Source organism: Eumetopias jubatus, unplaced genomic scaffold, assembly GCF_037043125.1.
Source record: "Eumetopias jubatus isolate StellerSeaLion01/CBP00866 unplaced genomic scaffold, mEumJub1_p1.0 scaffold_9, whole genome shotgun sequence".
Lineage (NCBI taxonomy): Eukaryota > Metazoa > Chordata > Mammalia > Carnivora > Otariidae > Eumetopias > Eumetopias jubatus.
In genome coordinates this window covers 22,609,312-22,635,153 of record NW_028274815.1, presented here as the reverse complement: position 1 = coordinate 22,635,153, position 25,842 = coordinate 22,609,312, and the positions used below count along the sequence as shown (strand labels likewise).

The 25,842-nt window shown below is 39.6% G+C and overlaps 1 protein-coding gene across 3 annotated transcripts in view; it reads right to left on the bottom strand.

Moving 5' to 3' along the window:
• Window positions 1-25,093, bottom strand: part of ZNF512 (zinc finger protein 512) — a 30,550-nt gene extending 5,457 nt beyond the window's left edge. The window contains exons 1-12 of one of the 3 annotated variants that reach the window (XM_028099525.2): window positions 24,954-25,093; window positions 24,372-24,430; window positions 14,591-14,775; window positions 13,848-13,943; window positions 13,468-13,551; window positions 12,674-12,798; window positions 12,041-12,127; window positions 11,529-11,627; window positions 10,748-10,915; window positions 8,246-8,440; window positions 1,873-1,974; window positions 894-956 (exon numbers count right to left, since the gene is read on the bottom strand). In XM_028099525.2, the coding sequence (XP_027955326.2) occupies window positions 894-956; window positions 1,873-1,974; window positions 8,246-8,440; window positions 10,748-10,915; window positions 11,529-11,627; window positions 12,041-12,127; window positions 12,674-12,798; window positions 13,468-13,551; window positions 13,848-13,943; window positions 14,591-14,775; window positions 24,372-24,430; window positions 24,954-24,983 (1,293 nt within the window). In that variant the 5' untranslated portion in view covers window positions 24,984-25,093. The remainder of the gene's footprint in view (window positions 1-893; window positions 957-1,872; window positions 1,975-8,245; window positions 8,441-10,747; window positions 10,916-11,528; window positions 11,628-12,040; window positions 12,128-12,673; window positions 12,799-13,467; window positions 13,552-13,847; window positions 13,944-14,590; window positions 14,776-24,371; window positions 24,431-24,953) is intronic. The other 2 variants (XM_028099526.2, XM_028099527.2) reach the window with 2 other exon arrangements.
• Between the last annotated feature and the right edge of the window lie 749 nt (window positions 25,094-25,842).

The following is a 25,842-nucleotide window of genomic DNA, read 5'->3' as shown; positions in this document are numbered from 1 at the left end:
ACATACTTTTCTATCTTCCCTTGTTTCTGTCACTTCACTTCCAGGTTCTCTTGGTTCCTCTTCCCAAATTATCAAACTCCTGAAGTTCACCAGAGGCACCAATGTATATAATTCTTCCCACTATAATCCACTGCTCCAAAGAGTGCCTTGGACATCCAAAATTAAAGAAGTATCATCCATAACACCTAGTTGAAGGGCTCAGACCCTAAGATCATGATGACAAACTCCTTAGTATTCCTGGAAAGATCTGGTTTGGATGCCTACACTCCCATGCTGCCTTGAACTGAGACTTCTCTCCCCTCCTGAGGCTCTGAGTGTCCGTGGTGTTCATTTTGTGTCAAGAGATATTTCTGAATGGAATTAAAAAGTGGCAGCAGTCCCCACAGCTGTGGGTTGTAGGGCACCTGGGTCAACACAGAAAAGATTCAGTGAGGTGAACAGCTGTCTGCCTGACACCCACAGAGAGAGCCTACTTCTCATCCCCAGAGGCCAGTATAATTCAGATGGGATTAGAGGGTCTTCATCAATCCAGCTAAGCACATGTAAGTTGATTCTAGAAAGTTTAAGGCCCAAGAAGACAGGGCAGGCCCAAGGCAGGAGAGGCTCAGGTGGAAGAAGTTAAATCCCTGGTAGAGGGTCAGAATTAATATTATTTTTCTCCAAATTCTTTAATTGGTAAGATTTAAGGCTATGTTGGCTTTTTCTGTATCTTGGACATATCCCGGCATCCCACCCAGAAACAAACCAAGAATCTTTAGGACATAAAAAACTAAATCAGCCTCTGGAAGATAACAGCAAACAGGACAACTAGCTGTTCACCTAAACTGAATTCTCTTCCATATCAGACTATTTTAGAGGTCACGTTAAGATAAATTGTTCAGAAAGTTACAAACCAAGGTACAAGAGCCCAGGTGAGCTTTAAGGCCCGATACACTACTGTAGACAGCCTCACAACCCTGAAAAAGAGAAGAAGAAATAACGTGAAGATCATACCAAACCTCATCCTTCTCTTAGCAATCGGTCGTTTACCCTGACCAACCGTACGTTTGGAGGGAGAAGCCCAATAAATTACACTGCAAACCAAAAAGGGAAAGAATTCACACATAAGCCGCAAAAGCAAAAAGAGAAAACCAAGGATAGGTTTAAAGAAAAAAAAAAGTGAACAAGCTGTTTAGAAAAGCTGGAGATATTCTCTTCCCCGGGACTTTTTCTCTGACACTTAGAGAAACAGAAAATTGCACAGTAAGATTTTTTCTAATCTGCCTTCTTCAGTACAAATGTGTCTCCTATTTGAGCATCTGCTCCTTCCCCAAGTACTGCATATATAGCTGTGGTAGGTTAAGAAGGCTGGAAATTCTCTGCCACTCTTCCCTGTGAGAAGTGGAGTCTACTTACCCTCCCTTTGAATCTGGGTGAACCCTGTTTCCTCTGACCAACAGAATGCCATGGAAATGATGCTGAACAGATTCTGAAGCTAGGCCTTAAGAGATCTGCAGCTTCCACCTTCACGTTCTTGGGATACTCAGGAGTCAGTTGCCACGTACCCTGCTGGTAACCCACTATACTCTGATGGAGAGAGGCCGTGTGGAGAGCCGAGCTCCCAGCCAAATTAGTTCCACAGAAGCCATCTTGGACACTGAGGTCCCACCCAAGCTTGCAGCTAAATACCACCCATGAGTGATCCCAGCGGGTGCCATGTACAACAGGAGAATGTTCTCTGAGCCCTGGCAGAATGAGTGATTTATAGAATTCTGAACAAATACAATACTTGATGTTTTAAACCACTGAGGTTCAGGTACTTCATCATGATGGAATAAACAACTGAAACAAGTCTGAAAACATTTACTGAATAAATGAATGAGAAAGAACCACCTGGTTAGGGCACTGAATGCGATGATATTTCTTGATATCTGACTTCCATTTGTGTAAGACTTCCTGGCTGAAGGTAGGTAGCCCAGGGCGAGTATATTTTAACTACAAGACAAGAAACATTTTATTGGAGGACTCCAATTTCCAACCAAAATACCCCAAAAGTTTCACACCCAACTCTTCAGGTTACATAATTCTGGAGTTTAACAAGCATAGTTTCATACACAGAAAATTGTAGTATGTAAGACCTTTAAATACAAATTTACCTGAAACTGGTAAGTACAATTGTCTATTGTTTAATCTTAGGATAGTCTGACTTTTAACAGAGGGCAGGAGACTTTCAGATATAGCACTTCATCTATAGTTTGAAAAAGCTTAATGACAGAGCATTTACACAGGTAAAACACTTGTTACAAAAAAGACAGGGATACAAATATGTACTGTATATAAAATATACTTATCCTATGTATACTTACAGGGTACACATATACACACACATTTGTAATACATCCAAAAGAAATATATGTAGATGGGGAAAAGGCTAGAAGGCTATAAATGAACATGTTAACAGCAGTTGTCTCTGGGTGGTAGAATTTTGAGTGGTTTTAATGTTTTTTCCCTGCTCCTCTGCACTTCTCCTTTTTCTTCAAAGGTGTCATGTTAATTTGTTTTTTTTTTTTTTAAGATTTTATTTATTTATTTGAGAGAGAGACACAGAGATAGTGAGAGAGCACAAGCAGGGGGAGGGGGCAGAGGGAGAGGGAGAAGCAGGCTACCTGCTCGGGCTCCCTGGAATCAAAGCAGGGCTCAATCCCAGGACCCTGGGATCATGACCTGAGCCAAAGGCAGACGCTTAACCAACCGAGCCACCCAGGCACCCCAATTTTTGGTATTTTAAAAATTCAAACAAAAACACTGAGGTTCAACCTAAAACAAAGATGTGAGAGAACTCTGGGGATGGAACACACGATCTTTCCTTCTACTGCCCAAGTAGAATTAACTATTCCTCACGCTTGTCTTCATGTGCTTTTTGACACAAGTTAGTCTCTTCTTAAAACTGCAACTGTAGTTTCCAGAAAAGAGACAGCTAGCACCAGGAGAGACAGTTCTTACAAAGTCCACCACAGGTAATAGCTATATTTCCAGTGAGTAAACGATCCTCCTGCTTGAAAAAAATAAGTATCTGAAACAGATACTGAGACAGAAAAACAGAACCAAAGCCCATTGAATTTAAGGGGAAGTAAGGAAGGCACCCTAAAGAAACTCTGGCAAATCTATAAAAGGAGTCAGAGCACAGAGCTGGCTTTATTTATAAGCACCTCCTCTCCTCTGCAGCTAGTGTATATGTGTCCATCTAAAATCCTTTTATAGTGATAGCAGAATATTTACAAAAACTATTATATTCATACAATAAACTATCATATTTATGCAGCTATAAAAAAAAGAAATGAGAATAATCTCAATGAACACATATGGAGTGATTTCCAGGATATACTTTTAAGTGAAATAGAGCGAAGTACAAAAAAAGTACCTATGTAAGAAAGGAAAGAATATAAGAAAAAACGCATTAATGTATGGTGATTAACATAACATAAAAAAAAAAAATCTGGCCATCCATCCCATAAAAACCTAAGAAGGATAAACCAGAAACTACTGAGTGTGGTGATCTTTGCGGGGAGCAGGGTGGGAACAGGATGGAAATAAAAGGGTACTAAGAACAGGACGACTGGGAAGAGACCAGTGGCCCTTCTCTAAGAAGACCTTTAATACAGGTCTGACTTTTAGAACTATGGTAACGTTTCACACACCCCCAAGATAAATGACTACTTTCAATTAAACAGGACATACAGGGAACCCAAAATGTAACAAGAGTAACATATGAACCCAAAGATTACAAATGCGAAACCGAATGAAAGGGGGGGCCAATCTAAGTAACTATAAAATAATACTCTGATTATATAGTATAAGGCCAAAGATGAAAAGAACTGGAACAAATACTGTTCTCTAGTTAGGAAATCTGTTTTGACAGGGGTATGGGTTAACAACTGTAAAACTATGTTATACTAGGGCTAAGCAAATAAGTAAATATATTGTACACAATGAGAGCCAGGTCTCTCACTGTTGGAGAAGGAGTTACAAATAAGCACAGAGGAAGACAAGAATGATCCTGGAGTCCCGGGATCGAGTCCCACATCGGGCTCCCCGCTCAGCGGGGAGTCTGCTTCTCCCTCTGACCCTCTTCCCTCTCGTGCTCTCTAGCTCTCATTCTCTCTCTCTCACATAAATAAAATCTTTATAAAAAAAAATGAAACTTGCGGTGTTGGACTGGAATTGAAGGTATCACAGCCTTAAATATGTATACAGATAGAGAGACATAAAAATGAACACAAGAGAGGGGGAGCCTGGGTGGTGCAGTCAGTTAAGCATCCAACTCTTAAATTTCAGCTCAGGTCATGATCTCAGGGTCCTGGATCAAACCCCACGTTTTGCTCTGCACTCAGAGTGGAGTCTGCTTGTCCCTCTCCCTCTGCTCCTCCCCTCACCCGCTCCCTCACTCTCTCAAAAGGATAAATGAAATCTTAAAAAAAAAAAAAAAATGAACACAGAGTGTGTGTATGACCCATGAATATACATATATATGTATATGCATATACATATGCACCCTTGGATACACACACACACACACACACACACACACCCTAGCTCTATCCACCAAGAGGGCCCAGAAGCAATAACACCCAGCAGGAATGAATACACCTAGCATTCAAATCTTGGTTTTTAAATATATTCTCCAATAAAAGAAATCAGGATTCCTTGGAGAAATGGTTGATTCCAGGGCTAGGGCAGGGAATATATGAGATGACCCTACAGCATCTCATGGTGTCCAAAAGTAAAAAAGTATTCAAAAAAATGATAGAGGCATGTCAAAAAGACATAGGGGCCCACTCGGAAGAGCTCTTGATGGCCAACTCTGGGACAATTTGAGCCACAAAATTAACAAAAATAACAGCATTGTATTATAATGCTACAATAAAATATCCATGAGTCCATACTGATATAAGCAGATTAATAGAAGAAAAGGACGTATCTTTCTGACAGAATTCCAATTAATAACTGTGGAAGAAATAATGGAAATACTAAACATCATTAGGCAAACAACCATAATAATAATTGTTGCAGTCATGGATGCTACGTTAAGTGGGCAGAAGTATGATAAGATAAGGGTGGTTGTATAGTGTCAATCCCCCACAAAATATTCACTAATTACAAGGGGGAAAACTGTAATTTTGCCTTGGAGAAAACTGGACAACACATCCTCATCAAGTGATCAAAGTTATCACCCATAAAAAGACACATCAATATCATATACCTCCTGATACGGTGCACTGAGAAGGGCCAACACTGCTTCAGTGGTATTCTTGATAAAAACATAGGACCCTCAATCTAATCTCAAGAAAACACTAGACAAATCCCTATTAGAGATACTCTACAAAATAACCAGCCCGTCCTCTTCAAAGTATCAAGAGCACAAAAGACAAAAAAAAAAAAAAAAAAAAAAAGCCAGAAGAATTATAACAGATGGGAAGAAACTAAGGATACACAGTAAAGAGAATTAAATGTGAGATCCTGATGGTATCCTATTACGGGATCCTGATGGGATCCTATGTTATTGGTTATGTAGGATACTGGCCTTAGAGGAAGCCAGGTAAAGAGCATATGGGAACTCTGTACTAATTTTGCAATGGCTCTGCAAGTCTAAAATTATTTCCAAATAAAAAGTTTTTCAAAAAGGAATATATATTTGTGAAATAATAAAAAATATATATTGGTCTCTGCCCTCAGTTCCTGTTAGTACTTCATTTTTGACCCTGGTTCCTGACAGAGAGCTCCTAAAACTCCTAAGTTCCAGAGTAATACCAGTATTTGACACAGAGCTCATAATCCCTTTTCATAATCCCCCAATTCTTGGTAGACTCCTGGGTAGGGGGCTAGTCACCAGAAAGACCAAGCCATGACTTGAAGCTTGGAACTTTCAGACCCATTCCCCATTCTCTGGACAGGGAAAGGAGCTAGAAATGGAGTTAATCAATCATGCCGACATGATGAAGCCTCCATAAAAATCCCAAAATTATGGGGTTCGGAGAGCTTCTGGATTGATGAGCATATATATGTGCCCAGGGGGTGATGTACCCCCAACTCCACAGGGACAGGAGGTCCTATGCTTGGGACTCTTCCAGACCTCACTCTATTTTTCATCTGATTGTTCATCTGTAGGTTTTATTATATCCTTTATAACAAACCAGTAAGCAAGTTTCCCTGAATTCTGTGGGCCATTCTAGCAAATCATCAAAACCAAGGACGGGGTTATGGGAACACCAATTTATAGCCAAATCAGTCAGAAGTACAGGTGACAACCTGAGACTTGTGACTGGCATCTGAAATCGGAGCAGTCCTGTGGGACTGAGCCCTTAACTTGTAGGATCTGACACCAACTCCAAGGAGATAGTGTCAGAACTGAATTATTTGTAGGACACCCAGATGGTGTTAGAAAATTGATGTAGGAAAAACCCACATACCTGGTGTCAGAAGTTTAAGTGTGCAGTAGTGTGAGAGTAAAGGAAAACACAAGAGTTTTTCCTAGACAATACTGCTCGTATTTGTATCAAGAAACACTGGAAGGGGGCGCTTGGGTGGCTCAGTCAGTTAAGCATCTGCCTTCAACTCAGGTTGTGATCCCAGAGTCCTGGGATAGAGACCCACATCGGGCTCCCTGCTCAGTGGAGAGTCTCCTTCTCCCTCTCTTTCTGCAGCTCCCTCTGCTATTCCCCTGCTTGTGCGCTCTCTCTCTCCCTCTCTCTGTCAAATAAATAAATAAACTCTCAAAAAAAAAAGAAAAAAAACAACAACATTGGAAGGACACACAAGAAACCAGTAAGAATGGTTAACCCATGGAGACAGAATAGAACAAGGATAGGGTGAGAGTGAGATATTTCAATGTTTATCACCATTTTGACTTTTGAATGACAAGAATGTATAATCCATTCAAACAAATTAAATTTTTATTTTACTTTATTGGGGGGGCGGCACAGGGAGAGGGAGAGAGAGAATCTTAAGCAGGCTCCACATCCAGTGCTGACCCAACGCAAGGCTTGATCTCACGACCCTGAGATCATGACCTGAGCCGAAATCAAGAGGTCAGACGCTTAACTGACTGAACCCCCAGTCACCCCTAGATTTTTAATTTAAAAAACAAAATGATAATTCCCTTAGCCAACACAATGTCAAAATATAAAACAGCTGATTTTAGGAAAGTATCTGCTAGATAAGACTATCAAAACTTATCAATGAGCTAACAAATATTTATGTAAAATTCCCTACCACAGACCATGCACAGTGAAAACAGGTGGACTACAATATCACAATAAACAAATCACTGTACAAATTTCACATTTAAACTGAATTTAGATAACCACATACTTTAGCCTGTGGCAGGAAGAAAGTAGCAGTAAGTCTAAAAGAAGAAAGGCTGCTCTGATAGTCAAAAACAGGATCCTACTCCCTGGACACCTGCAGGACTGATTTTTAGGCCAAGTAAGAGGTATCAACTTCTAAAATTTGACCCATTTTCTTTTAACATACGACATTCCTCTCACATGAGTCTAAGCCCTAAGCCAAATCTAAACTGTTCTTGTCCATACCATGGAGAGTAATAGGTCCTTAGCTCTAATCTTAATTCTCACTGTATATCCTCCCAAGCCCTTCCCTTGACTACTCCCGTAAGTCATATACCTCTTGTCTCCTCTTGGCCAAATAATGTTCCTCTGGTCTATGATCTATTTTAAACCAAAGGCTTCCAAGCTGGGTCCTACACCCTGCAGAAGTACATGGAGGGAATGATAAAAGTATCAAGGAGTAGGCCAAGCAGACAAGGCTTTGGGCTCACTACCCCTAGTTATTCAGAGTGACTCCGTTTTTGGTTATTTTACATACTGGTGTTTTATATAAGCTTTCATTTGGAAAACAGAGTGGGTAGGGAGTGTTCTTTGGCTAGAAAAACAAGTTGAAAGCATTTATCTAAACTAAATATAAACTACTAACAAAGTGGAAACACACTGGGCAACGACTAGGCAAAAAACTAATCTGGGAATTCCGGTTCCCTCTGGAAATAGTCTAAAATTAAGAGGGTTCCTTAAGAAACTTCTGAAACAGACTGTCTCTCTAGGACCCACATGAATCCAAACATTGAAGCTGGATCAGACATGTTCCATTTCTAAGAATAAAGAAGCAAAATATCATTTATCATGTAGTCAAGTGCAATAACTTTTCCGTATACAGGAAGCACAGTATCAGACACGGTTCTAAGTTTCTACTTTACCTTCCGATCATCAGGTACCAAATCCTGAAGCACCTTCCTCTTAGGCCATTCCTTGGCCAGTTCAGCAGAAGCCAGCTCCTGCAGGTGGTATACAGCTATCTTGGCAGAACGCCTCTGAACTCGACCCCCACTCTTTGGCTCCAGGCTCATCTCCTTTAAGCACTCTGGTTGTCCTGACTCTGGATAGAATGAGATCTGCAAGAATGAGACATAGCAAAACACGGCCCTGAGAAGTGGCTTCCATCAGAGCCAATGATTAAAGGCTATCCTTCCTGCTCTAAGTATCAAAAGCTATTTACAAGCTTGCTAACCATTAGCATAAAGCTCCACCACCTTACTGAATATTTTGTTGGTTAAAAAAAACTTTTTCGGATATGGTCTTAATAAGTCAAAGTGGTTAAAGGTCAAGACACAGCCGAGTGCAAAGACATGAACCTCAACCCGTATCTCATACTACATATAAAAATTAACTAAAAATGAATCAAATGTAGACCATATAACTGTAAAACTTCTAGAAGAAAGCAAGGGAAGAAATTTTTGTAATCCTGGGTATGATGGTTTTTTGTCACCCTGGCTAGGCTACAGTCATCAGCTATTCAACCAAACACTAATCTACATGCTGATGGGAAGGTACTTCGTAGATCTAATTTTTAAAGTCCAAAATCAGTTGACCTTAAGTAAGAGAGGTGTGACAGAAGAAAAGGCAGGAGAGATTCAGAGCGTGAGAGAGACTCAATACACCTGCTGACTTGAAGATGAAGGGAACCACAAGCGAGGGAATGCAGATGGCCTTCAGAAGCTGAGAACAATTCCTAGCCTACAGCAAGCAAGGAAATGAGGTCCTACAACTGCATGGAACTCAATTCTTAATTTTAATGAGCCTCAAAAGAGATTCTCCCCCTTGAGCCTCCAGAAAGGAACAGCCCTCTTGACACTCTGATGCCAGCCTGGTGAGGTTCTACACAGGGGAGCCAGCTGAGCCGTGCTATACCTGGACTTGTGGCCTAATAAACTGAGTTCATACAGTTGTGTTGTTTAGGCCATTAATTTTGTGACTTTTTTTTTATAGCAGCAATAGAAAACTGTACCTTGGGTTGGGCAAACGTAACTCAGATACAACAAAAGCATTATCCATAAAAGGAAAAAAAGATAAATTGAACTTTATCAAAATTAAGAATTCTACTCTTTGAAAAACACTGTCCAAAAATTAAAAGACTAGCTAAGGCTGGGAGAAAATATTTACAAGACATGTATTTGATAAGGGACTTTCGTCCAAAATACGTAAAAAACTCAGAATATTTTCAAAACTTCATAGTAAGACAGTAAAACTGCAGTAATAAAAAAAAGGATTGCAATGGCCACTTCACTGAAGAAGACAGACACTTCACTAATGACCCACATTGCCAATAAGCACATGAAAGGATGGTTAATGTCATTAGTCATTAGGGAAATGCAAATTTAAACTGCGGGGAAATACCACTGCATACCTAACAGGATGGATTAAGAAAAAAATGACACTGGCAATAGCAAGTCCTGACAAGGACACAAAAAAACTGGAATTCTCATTTTTGCCAGTGAGAATGCAAAATGGCACAGCCACTTTGAAAACCAGTTTGGCAGTTTCTTATAAAGTTAAACATATATTTATGATTCAACCTAGCAATCCCATTGCTAAGTATTTACCCAAGAGAAATTAAAATTTATTTTCACACAAAAGCCTTTTATGTGAATGTTTATAGCAGCTTTATTCATAATTGCCAAAAAATGGAAACCCAAATGTTCTTCAACTGGTGAATGGATAAAGAGACTGAAACATCCATACAATGGAATCCTAGACAGAAATAAAAAGAAATAAATTAATGATACATGCAACACATGGATGAATCTCAAATGTGTTATGCTAAGTGAAAGCCAGACTCAAAAGGCTATACATTGTATGACTCCATTTATATGATATTCTGAAAAAAGCAAAACCATAGGGACAGAAAATAGATCAGTGGACAAATCGTTCTATATCTTGAATGTGGTGGTGACTACCCGACTGTATGTATTTGTCAAAACTCTTACAACTGTACACTAAAAAGGGTGAATATTAATTACCATATGTAAATTATACCTTGAAACTTAACTCTAAAAAAAAAATGAGGTGGGGCAAGCCTAGAAATCAAGAAAAAAATGTCAAGACCAAAAAATTGGGACGAAAGAACCAGCTGGAAAGAGATTTCCACAAAATTTCTAGCTAAACGGGAACGCCTTAAGCTTTAAAAATATAATAACGAGTTTACTTCTGCACAGATTAAACATTGAACTTTCATTTCTCTAACCTAATTATGTTCAAAAGGCAGAAAAAAGAGAACCAAGGAAAAACAAGAGAAAACAAAAGCATTCAAAGATTAAAAGGGGATACAAATGAGGAACCAAGGATGTATGGGAAGATGTAAAGGTAAGTAGTCACCACAAAATAGATCCCCAAACAGGGTCTGGAAAGTAATCAGTACTCACAGGCCCATGCTCTGACCTCAGGTGATACGCAAGTCCAGCCTTCGATTTATATGGCTTTCCACAGTGGTGACATTTCAGGGTCATCTCCTCCAGCTCTGCAGCCCCTTTGCCACATTTTCTGACATGGTACAGATATCCCATGATGCTGGTGAAGCTACTAGAGCAACTCTGAACACAGGAGAGAGGCCTGAACTATAATCTTACATCTTTTGACATGATCTCTCAACAGCCACAAAAGACTCAACCACCACATCATATAAATAGATCCTCTGACATCGCTAGACCCTCTCCAACAATTCCCATTAGCACGACCCTTCCCTGTCCCTTGTTCCTGCCCGAAGAGCTGTCCTGTCTACCACCAAGAGTGATATTCAATCAATTTAGTCAGCATTCAGTAAACTAGCACTGTGTGTCTCCTCTGTGGTAGACCTTCCTCTCTGGTCTGTGACTCAACTCCGCCCCAGTAGCAAACACCCAGCAATACCAAAGCTCCTCACAGGGAGATTACTGGGAGCCTTTCATCACACTAAAGACGGGTGGTTAAAGGAACCCCTCTGAACAAAGGAAAAGGGGAGAAAAATAAGTTTGTGGAGATGAGAAAGAAAAATAAAGAACTATTCATGAATTCAAAACACCTGGAAAAGCAGGAGCCACTCTTATGCTGCAAGGTGACACAGAACCAGGTCTACAAGAGAGAAGGAGGAGAAATGGAAGAAAAAGTAACAGAAAGACATTGACTCAAGACTCCAGGCTGAAGGAGATGCTGTCCCTGGGCTCTTACCTCACGCATGCACCTGAGCTTTCCCAGTCTCTTTAGAACTGTTCGGAGCCGTTCTCTCTCACTTGGCTCATCTATTTCATCTCCAGCCTTCAAAATGGGCTAGAAAGCAAGAGAAGCAAACAAGCAGATGATTCATGGAAAAGACAGATACAGAAAAAAATGATATCATAGGAGAATCAAGGACTGGACTAGCACCTAAGCCGATGCCCATGAAGCTTAGTTATCTGACTCCTGGCTTTCTCCATCTTCTCCTAGACAGACAAGGAAGCAAATGCAATGCAAATAGGAGTCCAGAGCCTCTATCTTCCAGGAGACGAACCTTTGGGGCTAACCTAAACACACAAATACCCACCACAAAGGTTTCATTGTGCATAACTCTTCTATCAAAAGGGTGTTCTTACACCCCTAAAAAGCCCCAGAGCCTTAGCCACCTCCACTGGGTTATCCACACTCATCTATGTAAAGACATGCAAACACCACACAGGCTCATATGGAACAGAAGACACTCTTACCAAGCTATTATGATTTGCCATGACGTGATACTTCATCCCTGCCAGTGAACGAAGCTGTTTCCCACAATGATGACAAGTAAACATTTCCTACGAGGAAGAAATACTGCTCAGTGCCAGGCTGTTCAACAAAGAAATAGAATGTTAAAAAGTCCTACTCAGATGCTCTTGACTGTATCTCCTTTGTTTCCCAAACTCAACAGTCAGTGAATCTCAAAATCCCACAACATCATGTCATGTCCTCAAGGACAAAGTAAAAGCAACTCATTTTTAAAGTAGTAAGAATTACCATTTACTAAGTGCCAATTATTTGCCAAGTAATGGGATGGGCACTTAACCTGTATTATTTCTTTCTTATCCTCTCAGGGGCTGCACAAAATTATTTTCTCCCTCATTTTAATTTTCTCTCTCTTATAAATGAGAAAACTGAGGTCCACACATAAAAAAGCTAAATGACACAACCAGTAAGTGGCTGAGTGAAGATTCAAACCCAAGTCTGTCAGACTCAAAAGCCTGTTTTCCTCATAACACAATGCTGCTGCTTTTCCACAGTCATCAGTGCACCTGACACAGCAACAGATGTCCAAGGTATGGGGAAAGATCATAACTGTCACGAAAGGCCACAAAATCTCTAACCTGTTTGCAGGTCTCCATGTGTTTCTTTAAGCCCTCTATGGTCTTTCTCCCCACTGCCTGGCAGGTAGGACAGGAGACACTGCCTTTATCCACGATTTCTAAGTACCACTGTTCCTCCAAACTGCCTATAAAGGAGAAAAAGGAATACCTCATAATCTGCAGAATTCTCTAGAAACAAAAAGCACAATCCTGAAACTTAGTAAAAGTATCATAAAAATGGTTTGTTCCCTTCCTGCGGAAAAGACTCTTGCTGCATATAATTTCTAGAAATAATTCTTTTTTCAGTCAGTAAGGAGTTTCTGAAACACCTACTCAATTTCCCATGATAAAAACCATCTGAGCACCACTCAAAAGCCCAGCAGCTTACAGAACTGGGCAACATCTTTTTTCTAGCTTTACTGAGGTATAAGCAACAATGGGCAACACTTTCAAAGCAGCATATTAACAAGGAGATACTGAGATATATAACAGCCAGTTTGCTGAGTGTTTCCTGTGTGCCTGAGACTTTGTGAAATGTTTTTATCCCATTTAATCTCCACGAAAATTTTGACTGCCTTCATTATCCCTACTTAGAGACAAGGAAACCAAAGTTTGCAGAAGTTACTAGATGGCGGCAGGCCAGAAAACCAATTAAGAGCCAAAACTTCAACGAGGATCTGACTAGCCTCCAAACCCATGCCCCTAATAACTGCCTCCTTGAAACTCTTCGCTACATCATTCCTTAACCACCACAACCAACAACAAAAACAGGGTGTGAAAACTGGATACCCCAAAGCTTCCAACAGAAAACATACCTGCTGCATAAGCTGGTGGTTCCTTCCGAATACGACGAGCCTGGGATTTGGGATTAGGCTGAGTTTTAGGCCGCTGCTTCCTCCCTGACACAAGACAGAAACTTGAAGCCCAACATGTCAACTTTGCTACCCCCTCTCTACTACCAAAATCCTCTTCCTTCCTCTCCTCAACACCCTGTGCCCCACTCCCTCAACCAACTGACTCCCTTAGGTTGTAACAGAAAAAATGGGTAAAGTCAGGCAGGATGGAAGCCATTCGAGCCAAAAAATGAAAGGGCTCAACAGTGCTTCAAGGGCCAAAACCTAAGATCTCTCTTGTACCTCTAAAGAATAAAGCCCAGGCACCCAAGGAAAGAGAATGAGCAAAGTTACTCCCTTACCATAAAGCTTATGCTTCTTCTGAGGAAATTCCCGATAGTCTTCATCTTCTTCCTGCCTGGGTTTCCTTTTGCCTTTGGTTGATACTCCACCTGACCCTGAAATACCGTACAAAAAGAAACAAACAAAACCCTCAGTATGCCTTACCAGTGAACATCTTGGCCTGCCTTCAAACCATCATTCACAAGATCATCATTGAGAAAGATCATCAGTGAGCACAAGCCTCACAGAAGTGTTTTGACATTTTTAGGTAAGTTGGTAAACTTCACTAATTCACTCAACCTCCACTTTTCCATTTTTACTGTTCTCCACCCAAGTGATCAATTGTTCCCTATGAATAATAAGAGCCTTCAGGCAATGTGCTTCTTTGATCTTGATTCAAGGCTAACACTGAAGTAGAAGAATTGTTCCAGATAAAGGGTTACTAAAAACCCTTGAGACTATGCCCACCAAGACTATTACACCCAGAATCACCCTTACACCAGCCCCTAAACTTCAACAGAGGATCAAACTGGAACAATAAGAAAGAAGTTGTGAAGAGGAAAGGCTGAAAACAGCCTAATCTAGAGGAGTGAAGATCAGCAGAATTTCACTCTAAAATAGGGCAGTTCACAAAGTTGAATAGTATGTGGCGGCCTAACACAAATGTGAGATACACATATATGATCCTTAATAGTTTAAGAGCCATTTACAACAGCTACCTAGAGAGTGCTCTGCCTTTGAAATAAGACAGAGATAGTGGTACCTTCTACACGGGAAGCAGCAGCTGGCTTGACCCTTCTCATCTTCATCCAGTAGGTCGATTTTCGGAAGGATGGTGGAAAATCACTCACTGGCTCACATGAAGAGGCAGACGATGAGCCACTTAAGGAGTCATCATGAGGGATAGTGTACTGGAAACTATTATCCTTTATGGAGCACTGGGTCCTGCTATTAATACGACACAAATATATATACCACAAAGGAGGATCTGGAGTAATGTTCCTGTTAATTATTTTATATCATAAGACAAGTTGGTTACCTATGCAAAAACTAAGAAGCCTGATAATAAAAACAGAATTGAGATTGTAATCTAACAATTACAATGGTTGATCAAATGCAACATATAAAATTATTATTATACTTCACTGTAATAAGAGAAAGCAGTCCACATTAATGGTCACTCTGCAGCCCAAGCAGGCATTCTTTCCTAGATTGATCAAATAAAAGAAAGTAGTCAAAGTAATAGGGTGTTCTATGATCCTTTAGAAGATCCCCTGGATCAGTAACCAGGTATGTCCAGGCCTCCCTATTTCTCTGACAGAGGGACAGTAACTAAATAGTATCCCTGAGAACAAAGAAGGAAAAGAACAGTTTGTAGGGCCCTAGTCTGATCCATCTTCCCTCTCCCTTAGCTGCCTCCCTAAACATGGTGTCAGGGCTGTCCTGTCTTATTTAGGCAACATGACTGTTAGCTCCCATAGTGAAAGGAAGGGTGCTGCTACCTTGTCTGAGGTAAGCTGGCCAGGGAAGTGTGGTATACAGCTAGATCCAAATTCCCAAATCTAAGACCAGTCAGTATGTAGTTAACAAACATTACCCAGTAACTACAAAGTATCTTCTAGGTCATTCAGAATGCACAGAGGAGCAGCAGTTCTCAAAGTGTGGTCCAAGGACCTCGAGACATCCCTTTTCCAGTTAAAGATCTGTGTGAGGCCTGCGTTAGGTTTATGGCTTAGAAAGGTCACTCTGGACGCTATATGGAAGATGACCCACGGAGGAAAAGTGAATAAAGGGAGAAGGGTTAGCAGCTTATTGTAACAGTATGGAAAAGAGATGATAAGGACTTGAACTAAGGTTTTGTAGTTAGCAGATTCAAGATAACATTTAGTGACAGAGCTGATAAGAATAACATAGAGGTTTGTGGTAAGGAGATGGAACTAACACAGGTGACCATTCTTTTTTTTTTTTTTTTTAAGATTTTATTTATTTATTTGACAGAGGGAGAGAGAACACAAGTAGGGGGAGCAGGAAAGGGAGAAGCAGGCTTCCTGCTGAGCAGGGACCCTGGGATCATGACCTGAGCCGATGCTTAGGACTGAGCCACCCAGGTGCCCCCACAGGTGACCATTCTTAAGAAAATATATAAGTAAAATATGATACATGCCTACTATGGAATACTATGTAGTTGTTGGAAGCAATAAACCGTTTCTACGCATAGAGACATGAACATAACCAAAAAGCATACTACTGAATGAAAAAAGAAACAGGGGTGCCTGGGTGGCCCTGTCAGTTAAGCATCCAACTCTTGGTTTCAGCGGCTCAGGTCATGATCTCAGGGCTATGAGATCGAGCCCTGCATCAGGCTCTGAGTCTCCTTGAGATTCTCTCTCCCTTTCCCTCTGCCCCTCCTCTGAGTGCACATGCACACTCGCACACACACTCTCTCCCCAGAAATAAATAAATAAATCTTTAAAAGAAAAAAGAAACAGAGTAAGACTTAATGTCAATTTGGTAAGTTAAAAACAAATATACATGTAAACAACACTAGCTATTTTACAAGGATTCATAAATATTTAAGGACAAATATCAAACTCGCTAACATGGTTGTCTCTGGAAAGGAATGGAAACAGGGAAAACAAAAAACAACAGAGACTGATGATGTCAGTATGCTATGAACAGGGAAGAATGATTTTCCATTCTCTGCACATGAGATCCAAAATTACAAACTTAATACAGCAAAGTCCTGATTCTGCCGTGGTGCATTAGGAGGCCACGACAGCCCATCCCTCCCGCTGATTACAACTAAAAATCCTGGACTCTGAAAAGTAAACAAAGCAGGTGGATTGTGGAGAGGAGTCAAAACTGGGAAAAGTGACTCACACAGGGGTGTTTCCCCATTTTGTTTGTTTTCCCACACATGTGGCAATGCAATAAGGGGGCCCCATTTGCAGAGTAGCATGGGCAGCCTAAATTCCAATAGAAACTATCTTATTGGCCAGAGAAACCAGGAAAAGGGCCTCTATAGACTAAAATGTGTGAGAGAGCTGTGGATAAGAGACAGTCAAAGAAGGTGATCCCATAATTCTGTGTATGAATCCACACAAATCACAGCTTAATATGAACTATATGTGTGTGGAGCATACAAACCAGCTTAGCAAAGGCTTCAAAAAATGAAATAAGATTTGAACAAACTGCACAAGTCGCAGACTAACCCCTAAACTGCTAGTAAAAGACAGACCCAAACCAATGTATCAAAAGCTTGAAGAAATGAAACAAGACTTGAAACACCTGGAAAAGTCTCAGACAAACCCCTGAGCTATTCAAGACAGACCTAAACCAACACAGTAAAGACTCAAAGAATGGAACTAAGATTGAACCAATGCCCTCAGAAGGCAAGACAGAACTTATGGTCTGAACAGTAAGCAGGTTACTTGCTAAAATAAAAACCGCAATGATCTCCCAGAAGATTCTAAAAAGACCCAACGTCTATACAAATAACATTCACGATCTTGGGAATAAATCCCAAAATTATGCAACACACAAAGAACCAGGAAAATGTGCATAATTCCAAAAGGAACAGATAATGAACAAATGTCAACCCCAAAATGATCCAGATGTTAGAACTATCAAAGATTTAAAGCAGCTATTATAGGGACGCCTGGGTGGCTCAGTGGGTTAAGTGTCTGCGTTTGGCTCAGGTCATGATCCCAGAGTCCTAGAATTGAGTCCTGCATCGGGCTCCTTGCTCAGCAGGGAGCCTACTTCTCCCTCTGCCTGCCTCTCCCCCTGCTTGTGCTCTCTCTCTCTGACAAATAAATAAATAAAATCTTTAAAAAAAAAAAAAAAGCAGCTATTATAAATATGCTCCATGAAATAAAGGAAAACACACTTGAAGTGAAGGAAAAGGTAGGAATTCTCAGCAGAAAAAAAGAAATCATAAAAAAGAATTGAAATTTTAGAACTGAAAAATACAGTATTTGAAATAATGACAGAATGGGCTCAGCAGAAAAGGAAAAAGAGACTGTGGCACAAAAATACATTTGAAAAAAATGGTGGAAAATCGCCCAAATTGAATGAGACATAAATTTACAGATTCTAAGAGCTCAACAAACATGCAATAGGATAAACTCAAAGAAAAACACAACTAGACACATCTTAATGAAAATGTTCAAAACCGAATATTAAAAGAGAAAAATCTAGAAAACAGCTAGAAAAAAAGGACATGTTACATATAAAGAACAATGGTTTGAAAGATCACAGAATTCTCAACAGAAACCAAGGAGAACAGAAGACAGTGTAACATCTTTAAAATCCTGAGACAAAAGACTTGTCAATCTAAAATTCTATACTCAGTGAAAATATCCCTGAGACCTACTTCTTCAGATAAAAAAAATTAAAAAAAACAAGAAAATTTGTTGTCAGCAGACCTGCTCTATGAGAAATGCTAATGGAAATTATTCCAGATATGATGAAGGAAAATGATACCAGAGAGAAATCTGGATTTTTAGGAATGAAGAAAAAGCAAAAGAAATGGTAAAAAGCTGGGTAAATATATTAACAACGACAATGACAACAACAACAAAACCCTCTAAAACAAAATTTTAACATTATCTGGTAAGGTTTTCAATATATGTAGATGTGATACATATGACAGCTATAACTTAATGGTCAGCAGGCAGGGGGTTAAGGAATCTCCATGGTTGTGAGGCATCTACATTTAAGCAAAGTGGTAGTATATTAACTTTAAGTAGCCTATGAAGCAACAGGTACGTATATTGTACTTCCTAAAGCAACCACTACACACAAGAGAAAGAGAAAAAAAAGAAAAAGAAAAAGAAAGATTCAAAAATCAATAAACTAATATTGGACACCAAATATTCAAATAATTTAAAATAAGATATAACACTGGGTACGAGAACACAAAATAAAATGGCAGACCTAAATCCAACCATATCAATAATTAAATGTTTATGAGCTCAACACTCCAGTTAAAAAGTCCGAGGCTGTTCAAGAGTGAATAAAAAAGCAATATTCTAATACAGTTGACCCTGGAACAGCATGGGTCTGAACTATATGGGTCCACTTATACATGGATTTTTTTTGATAAATACAGTACAGTATTGTAAATGTCTTTTCCTGGTAATTTTAGTATTTTCTTTCCTCTAGCTTACTTTATTGTAAGAACACCGTAGTATATAATATATAACATAAAAAATATGTGTTAATCAACTGTTTATGTTATCAGTAAGGTTTCCAGCCAACAGGAGGCTATCAGTAGTTAAGTTTTGGGGAAGTCAAAAGTTATATGAGGATTTTCAACCGTGTTGGGGTCAACATCCCTAACCCTTGTGTTGTTCAAGGGTCTACTAACTGTATATTGTGCCTACAAGAGGCACAATTTCTTTTCTTTTTTTTTAATTGTTATTTATTTAAGTAATCTCTATACCCAATGTGGGGCTTGAACTCAGACTCCAAGATCAAGAGTCAAATGCTCTTCTGACTGAGCCAGCCAGGTGCCCCCAAACTTTCAATATAAAGACATATATAGATTGGAAATAAATGGATGAAAAAATTTATACCACACAATCGACAAACACAACAAGGCTGCAGTGGCTATTCTAATACCAGATACAACAGACTTTAAGACAAGAGTATCACCAGAGATATAAAGGGACACTCCATAATGATAAAAGTAACAAATCATCACAAAGACATAATTACTCATTGCATGTGTCTAGTAATAGAGGCTCAAAGTACACAAAGCAAAACTGATAGAACTGAAACAAAAAAACAGACAATTCTACAGTCTTAGTAGAAAATTTTAAGACCTTCTCCTTTCAGGAATTGGTAGAACTAGACAAAAATTCAGGAAAGACCCAAAAGATGTGAACAACACTATTAGCTAAATTACTCTAGATTCACTTTATAGAACACTACATCCAACAACTATAGGATACAGTCTTTTCAAGTAGACATTGCGCATTCAGCAAGACAGAGTATACGCTGGGCCATAAACTTTAAACTTAAAAAGATGAAAATCAGGGTGGCTCAGTTGTTAAGCGTCTGCCTTCGGCTCAGGTCATGATCCCAGGGTCCTGGGATCGAGGCCCACATCGGGCTCCCTGCTCCACAGGAAGCCTGCTTCTCCCTCTCCCACTCCCCCTGCTTGTGTTCCCTCTCTCGCTGTGTCTCTCTGTGTCAAATAAATAAATAAAATCTTAAAAAAAAGATGAAAATCATATATGTATTCTCTGACCACATCAGAATTATATTAGAAGAACAGTATATCGAAAATAAAAAATAAATCTGGAAATTAAACAATCTACTTGTAAATAATTCATGGGTCAAAAAGAAATCACAAGAGAAATTCAAAAATATTCTGAAGTGAATAACAACAAAAATACACACATCAAAATTTGTGGATTGCAACCAAAGCAGTACCTACAAGGAAACTCACAGCTCTAAATACTCCTATTAGAAAATTAGATCTATAATCAATGACAAGATTTCATCTTAAGATACCTTAAAAAGGGAAAGTAAACCCAAAATAAATAGAAGGAAAAATATAATGAAAAGGAGAAATTCATGAATTAGAAGAGACAACAGAGAAAATCTGGTTCTTTGAAAAGACCAACAAAATTGACAACCCTGTGGCTAGACTGAGATAATAGCAACAAGCAACTAGAAATGAACTTATAAAAATAGTGTCATTTACAATAATATAAAAAAACACCTAAAAACAAATCTAACAAAAGATAACCAAGATTTTCATAATGAAAACTTACAGAGAAGTTAGGGATCTAAATAAATGGAAAAATATAGCATGCTCATAAGTCAGAAAACTCGGTATTGTTAAAATGGCAATTCTCCCCAAACTGATCTACTGATTCAATACAATATACTGATCAATACTCTAGCATGCTTCTTTTTATAGAAATTGACAAACTAATTCTAGAATTTATATAAAAAGACAAAGAACCTAGAATAACTAAACAAATTTTGAAAAAGAACAAAAGAGCTAGATGACTTACCCTATCTGATTTCAAGACTCACTCTAATCCCACAGTATCAAGACAGTTTAGTATTGGCAAAAAGATATATACATCAATGGAACAGAATAAGGAGTCTAGAAACAGACCCACACATATATATGTTCAAATAATTTCTGACCAAGGTGCCAAGGCAATTGAATAGGGAAAGTCTTAACAACAGGATATACAAAATGAAAAGAAATTAACATTGACTCTTATAACACACCATCCACAAAAAATTAACTCTAACCAAGTCAATAGACCTAAATGTAAAACCTAGAAAACTTCTAGAAAAAAACAAAGCAGAAAATCTTTGCAATTAGGGATGGCAAAGTTTTCTCAAATAGAATACAAAAATAAGAAACATAAAAGGAAAAAATAACATTTTAATCATTTTTAATGATGAATATAAAACTGTTGGTCTTCAAGGCACCCAGGTGGCTCAGTCAGTTGAGTGGCTTCAGCTCAGGTCATGATCTCAGGGTCCTGGGATCAAGCCCAAGTTGGGCTGCTCCATGTTCAAGAGGGAGTCTGCTTCAGGATTCTTTCACTCCCTCTGCCCTTTCCCTCTCTCTAAACTACATAAATAAATCTTTAAAAAAATAAAAATAACAAATAACAAAACTGTTGGTCTTCAAACACACCATCAAGAAAATGAAATGCAAATCAGAGATTGGAAGAAAATATTCAAGACACATCTATCAGACAAAGGAACTGTACTCAGAATATAGTTTTTAAAAATACTACAATTCCATAGTAAGACAAACAGCTCAATTTTTTTAAATGAGCAAAAGATATGAACAGGCACTTCCCAGAAGATGATATATGAATGGCCAAAAAGCACATGAACAGAAGTTCTACATCATTATTCGTCAGGGAAATGCAAATTAAAATCACAATGAAACACAACTATATACCCATAAAATTGGCTAAAATTAAAGACTTATTCCCAAACACTGCTGGTAAGAATATAAAATACCACCAATTTGGGAAACAGGCAATTTCTTAAAAAGGTAAACATACTCCTGACATAAGACCCAATCAACCTAAGATGGTAAATCTTAGTAAATAAATACCATCTTAGGTATTTATCAAGAGAAAATACAAAACAAAACATTTTTCTACACAGAGACTTGTATGTGGATGTTCATAACAGCTTCATTTTAATACCCTCAAAATGAAAATAACCCAAATATCCATCAAAGTAGATGGCTAAACAAATCATAATGTTATCTATAATGAAATTTTGTTCAGCAATAAAAATTAATTTTCATCCAAAATCATTATTTTGAGTGAAAAAAAATCATGCAAAAAGAGAACATACTACATGATTTCATTTATATAAAATCCTAGAAAGAAAAAAGGTCAGTGGTGTCTGGGAACAGGAGTAGAGGAAGGAATGGATTGCAAAGGAACCCAAAAAATTTTTTCAGAGGGATGGAAATGTTATCTTGATTGTGGTGACAGTTATGATTACTTACATACATTAAAGTAGGTCATACTGTATAATTTTTTTTTAAGATTTTTATTTATTCATTTGCGAGAGAGACAGAGAGAGAACAAGCAGGGGGAGAGGCAGAAGGAGAGGGAGCAGCAGACTCCCTGCTGAGCAAGGAGCCCGATGCGGAACTCGATCCCAGGCCCCTGGGATCATGATCTGAGCCGAAGGCAGACACTTAACCATCTGAGCCACCCAGGCGCCCCATACTGTATACTTTAAATATGTATACTATAAATTTGCAGTCTATTGTACTTCAATTATACCTCAATAAAAGTATTTAAAAATTTTTAATAGGAATTGGCAGGCCTCTAGGGCCAAAACCCACCATCTAAAACAATGGGAACAATGCCTACTAGCCAGACTTAATAGTATCAAGAGGCCATTAAGAGTCAAGTCCCACGTGACTCCTCTTGGTAAACTATCCTCATAGGAATGTCTTTACTGTCAGTGTAGGACTCAAATATACCCATATCCCCTCTCATGAATAAGTACAAGAACAGTAATAAATAAATAAATATCAATAGTTTATATAATCAGTATGATTAATCTTGGAAATTAAATCAATGTAGTTAAGGAATCCCTCCCTATAGGTCTCTTTCATTTTTAAAGGACTCAACAAAAACAATACTTGTCAAATGAGGGTACTTGATTGCTTGTAAAAACCCACATTAATCTTAAACTTCCCCTTCCATAAATATGGCAAGAAAAAGACTTTGGTTTGAACAATATGATCATAATTGTAGTAACTTTATAATTTGTTGTCTGTGGCACACCTTTTGGTCTCAGCTTCTAACCACAAGAGTGAAAAGTCTGACCAATTTTCAGCTCCTTTCTGATCGACCAAGAATCTTTCAGAGACCCTAGTTCATTCTCTAGGTGCAACTACTTAGACTTCATTAGAAAATTATTTCAGTTCATCCCAGTTTCCTTTGCAGCCTCTGTTCATTCTACCCAATCCTTAAATGCTGACGTTCTCCAGGGTTTCATCCTCTAGTCTCTTCTAGCCTCACCTCTCACCAATGGTTCTCAAACTTCACAATCTCTTAAAAAGTCAGTTAAAAAGGATTCCTATGCCCTAACTCCAATGATTCTGATTCAGATTAATAGATGAGGACCTGTTAATCTTTATATTTTTTAACAATTAACCACTTGCTATTCCATTAAATGCTTTTACCTGTTCACATTCTGTTCTCTATAAAAAAATACATTTTCCTTCTGGCTAACTGCATTATTCCTTGATTTTCAAGTCTGTTTAGTAGGAGTACTTGCTCTGGCAACTCTTCCCTTCTGAACTATCACCCCCTTTCCCCCAAATGCTTTATTAAATTCCTGTTTAAAAATATTTACTTACACCTAATCATGTTGATGTACTTGCCTATCTCCCCTTTTAGACTATTCTGTGTTTTTCTTGTCTGTATATCTAACAGATATATGTGTTATATAGCACATAACAGATACTCAGCAAATGTTATCTGAATTAATTTATTCCTTTTAATGAATATCTAGTTAATAAGAATCTCTTTTGTACTAATATGGAAAAGGTTAGCACGTTCAGTGTACGAAATAAACAACCAGTCTTAAAGCCAAATAGTCCGAAAATAAAAGGATTTCTTATAGCCATTTTTATCAGTCCTTCCCATGTTCATCAATGTATTCATGAGTATATATTTGATGTCTGAGGACATGCGGGGCTACACTAAGTTATACATTCCATTTTTAATATAATTCGTACTTTTCTTTGCAAGCTAGGTTCTTCTCCCCTGTATTAGGTTTAGACCTGCATTGTCCAATCAGGTAGGCACTAGCTACAGGTGGTTATTTAAATTTAAGATTAAATACAGTTAAAAATTCAGTTCCTCAGTCACACTGGCCACATTTCAAGCGCTCAAAAGCCATACGTGGCTATGGTCCTGGACAGTGCGGATACAGAACATTTTCTCATCATCACAGGAAGTTCTACTGGACAGCGCTGGCGACACAATTATAAATGGATCCCAGAAAACCTCACTTACTTCTTAGCTCCCACGATCTTCGTGCTCCTCTGCTGCTTAAAGGATGTGGGTTCCGGAGTCTAGCAAATCGCAAGCACATGAGTGAATGCTAGGGACCTCTGAACCCTGACCACAAAAGACGAATGAATCCCCTTGTGCCCAGAAGAAATGAAGCTCTCCCCAGGCAACTACCTCGAACGGAAAAAGGCAAGGCTTTTTAAGAAAAGTGTGTCGTCCTGTCTTCCTACAGAGTTAAGGCAGCTGACAAAACCATAGTCTTCATCTCCATTCCCAAAGCTCTGTCCCAGATAAAGGTTCTAAAGGGAGGCGAAAAGAGAGGACAACGGATATGGGAGGTACTGGGGATATAAAAGGAATAGAAACTAATGGCAATATGGCGAGAAACTGAGTCCAAGGAAGTGGGGAACAGTCAGCGGTAAGTGGGGGGGGGAAAGGGAGACAGGTAGATCTGACCTAGAAGGGTGGGGCCTACGATGGGCTCTGATAAAACCAACTCTGAGCATGGGACAAAAGCGAGCGACCGCGTGTTGCGGGCTCCACAGCGCTACCCCTAAAGCATAACGGTCAAACCGAGAAACTCACGGCGGGTACTGCACCGAGTCTGGAAGACATCACTCCCTCTCCACGCCTAACAAATCCACCCAAGGGCTCCGGCCAGACCAACGCCACTTCCGCTCTCCTCTCCTCTCCCGGATGTGGAGTCGGCGCCGCCGATCCCAGGTCTGAACGTCTACTTCCGCCTGGCAGTTTCCGAGGGGGCTGCGGCCGGAGTGAGTCACGTGGCACGCCTCCCTCCTCTGAGACCCCGCCCCGGGAAGCTGTAGGTGGGGTTGGGAGCCACAACATGGCCTCAGAACCCCTTACTCGCGTTCCATCCGTTTGCACGACACCAAATGTCCCTCCACCCTCCATTCCCCACCCAGCACAACGAGTGGTCTTTGTAGATGGAGATCAATTATTGCCCCTTTATTTATCTTAGAGAAATTACAGACCCATTCCCGCCCTCCCTCCCCCCCAGGTAGAGAGGCGTAGAGGCTCTTTGATTGCTGAGGATGCAGGTATTGGAGACAGTGGCTGAGCGGGAAAGAAGCCAGGAAAGGGGCAGCTCGGTGAAGACTTGAGCCAGTCAATGAATAATGGGGGCGAATCTCTTCTCATCTGTTAGCTTCAGGCCTCTAAACTTGCCCTGCTTTGGAGTATTTTGTGTGTGGTCCCTAGGAGATGTGTTTGAGTAACCCTTGCAATCTTTAGACAGACTATGTCTGAGCCTCTCCCTAGGGGATCTGTGCTTGAGTCTCTCCTTAGCGGGACTGTGACGCATTCTCTCAGAGGGACTGAGATGGGTTTTGTCGGACCAACTATGTTGGCCCCTTTCAGAGTGGCTGTGTTGGCTCTCCTCAGAATGACTGTGTCTGCTCCTCTCAGAGTGCCTGTGTCCACTTCTTTCAAAGAGACTACAATGAGTTCTGTC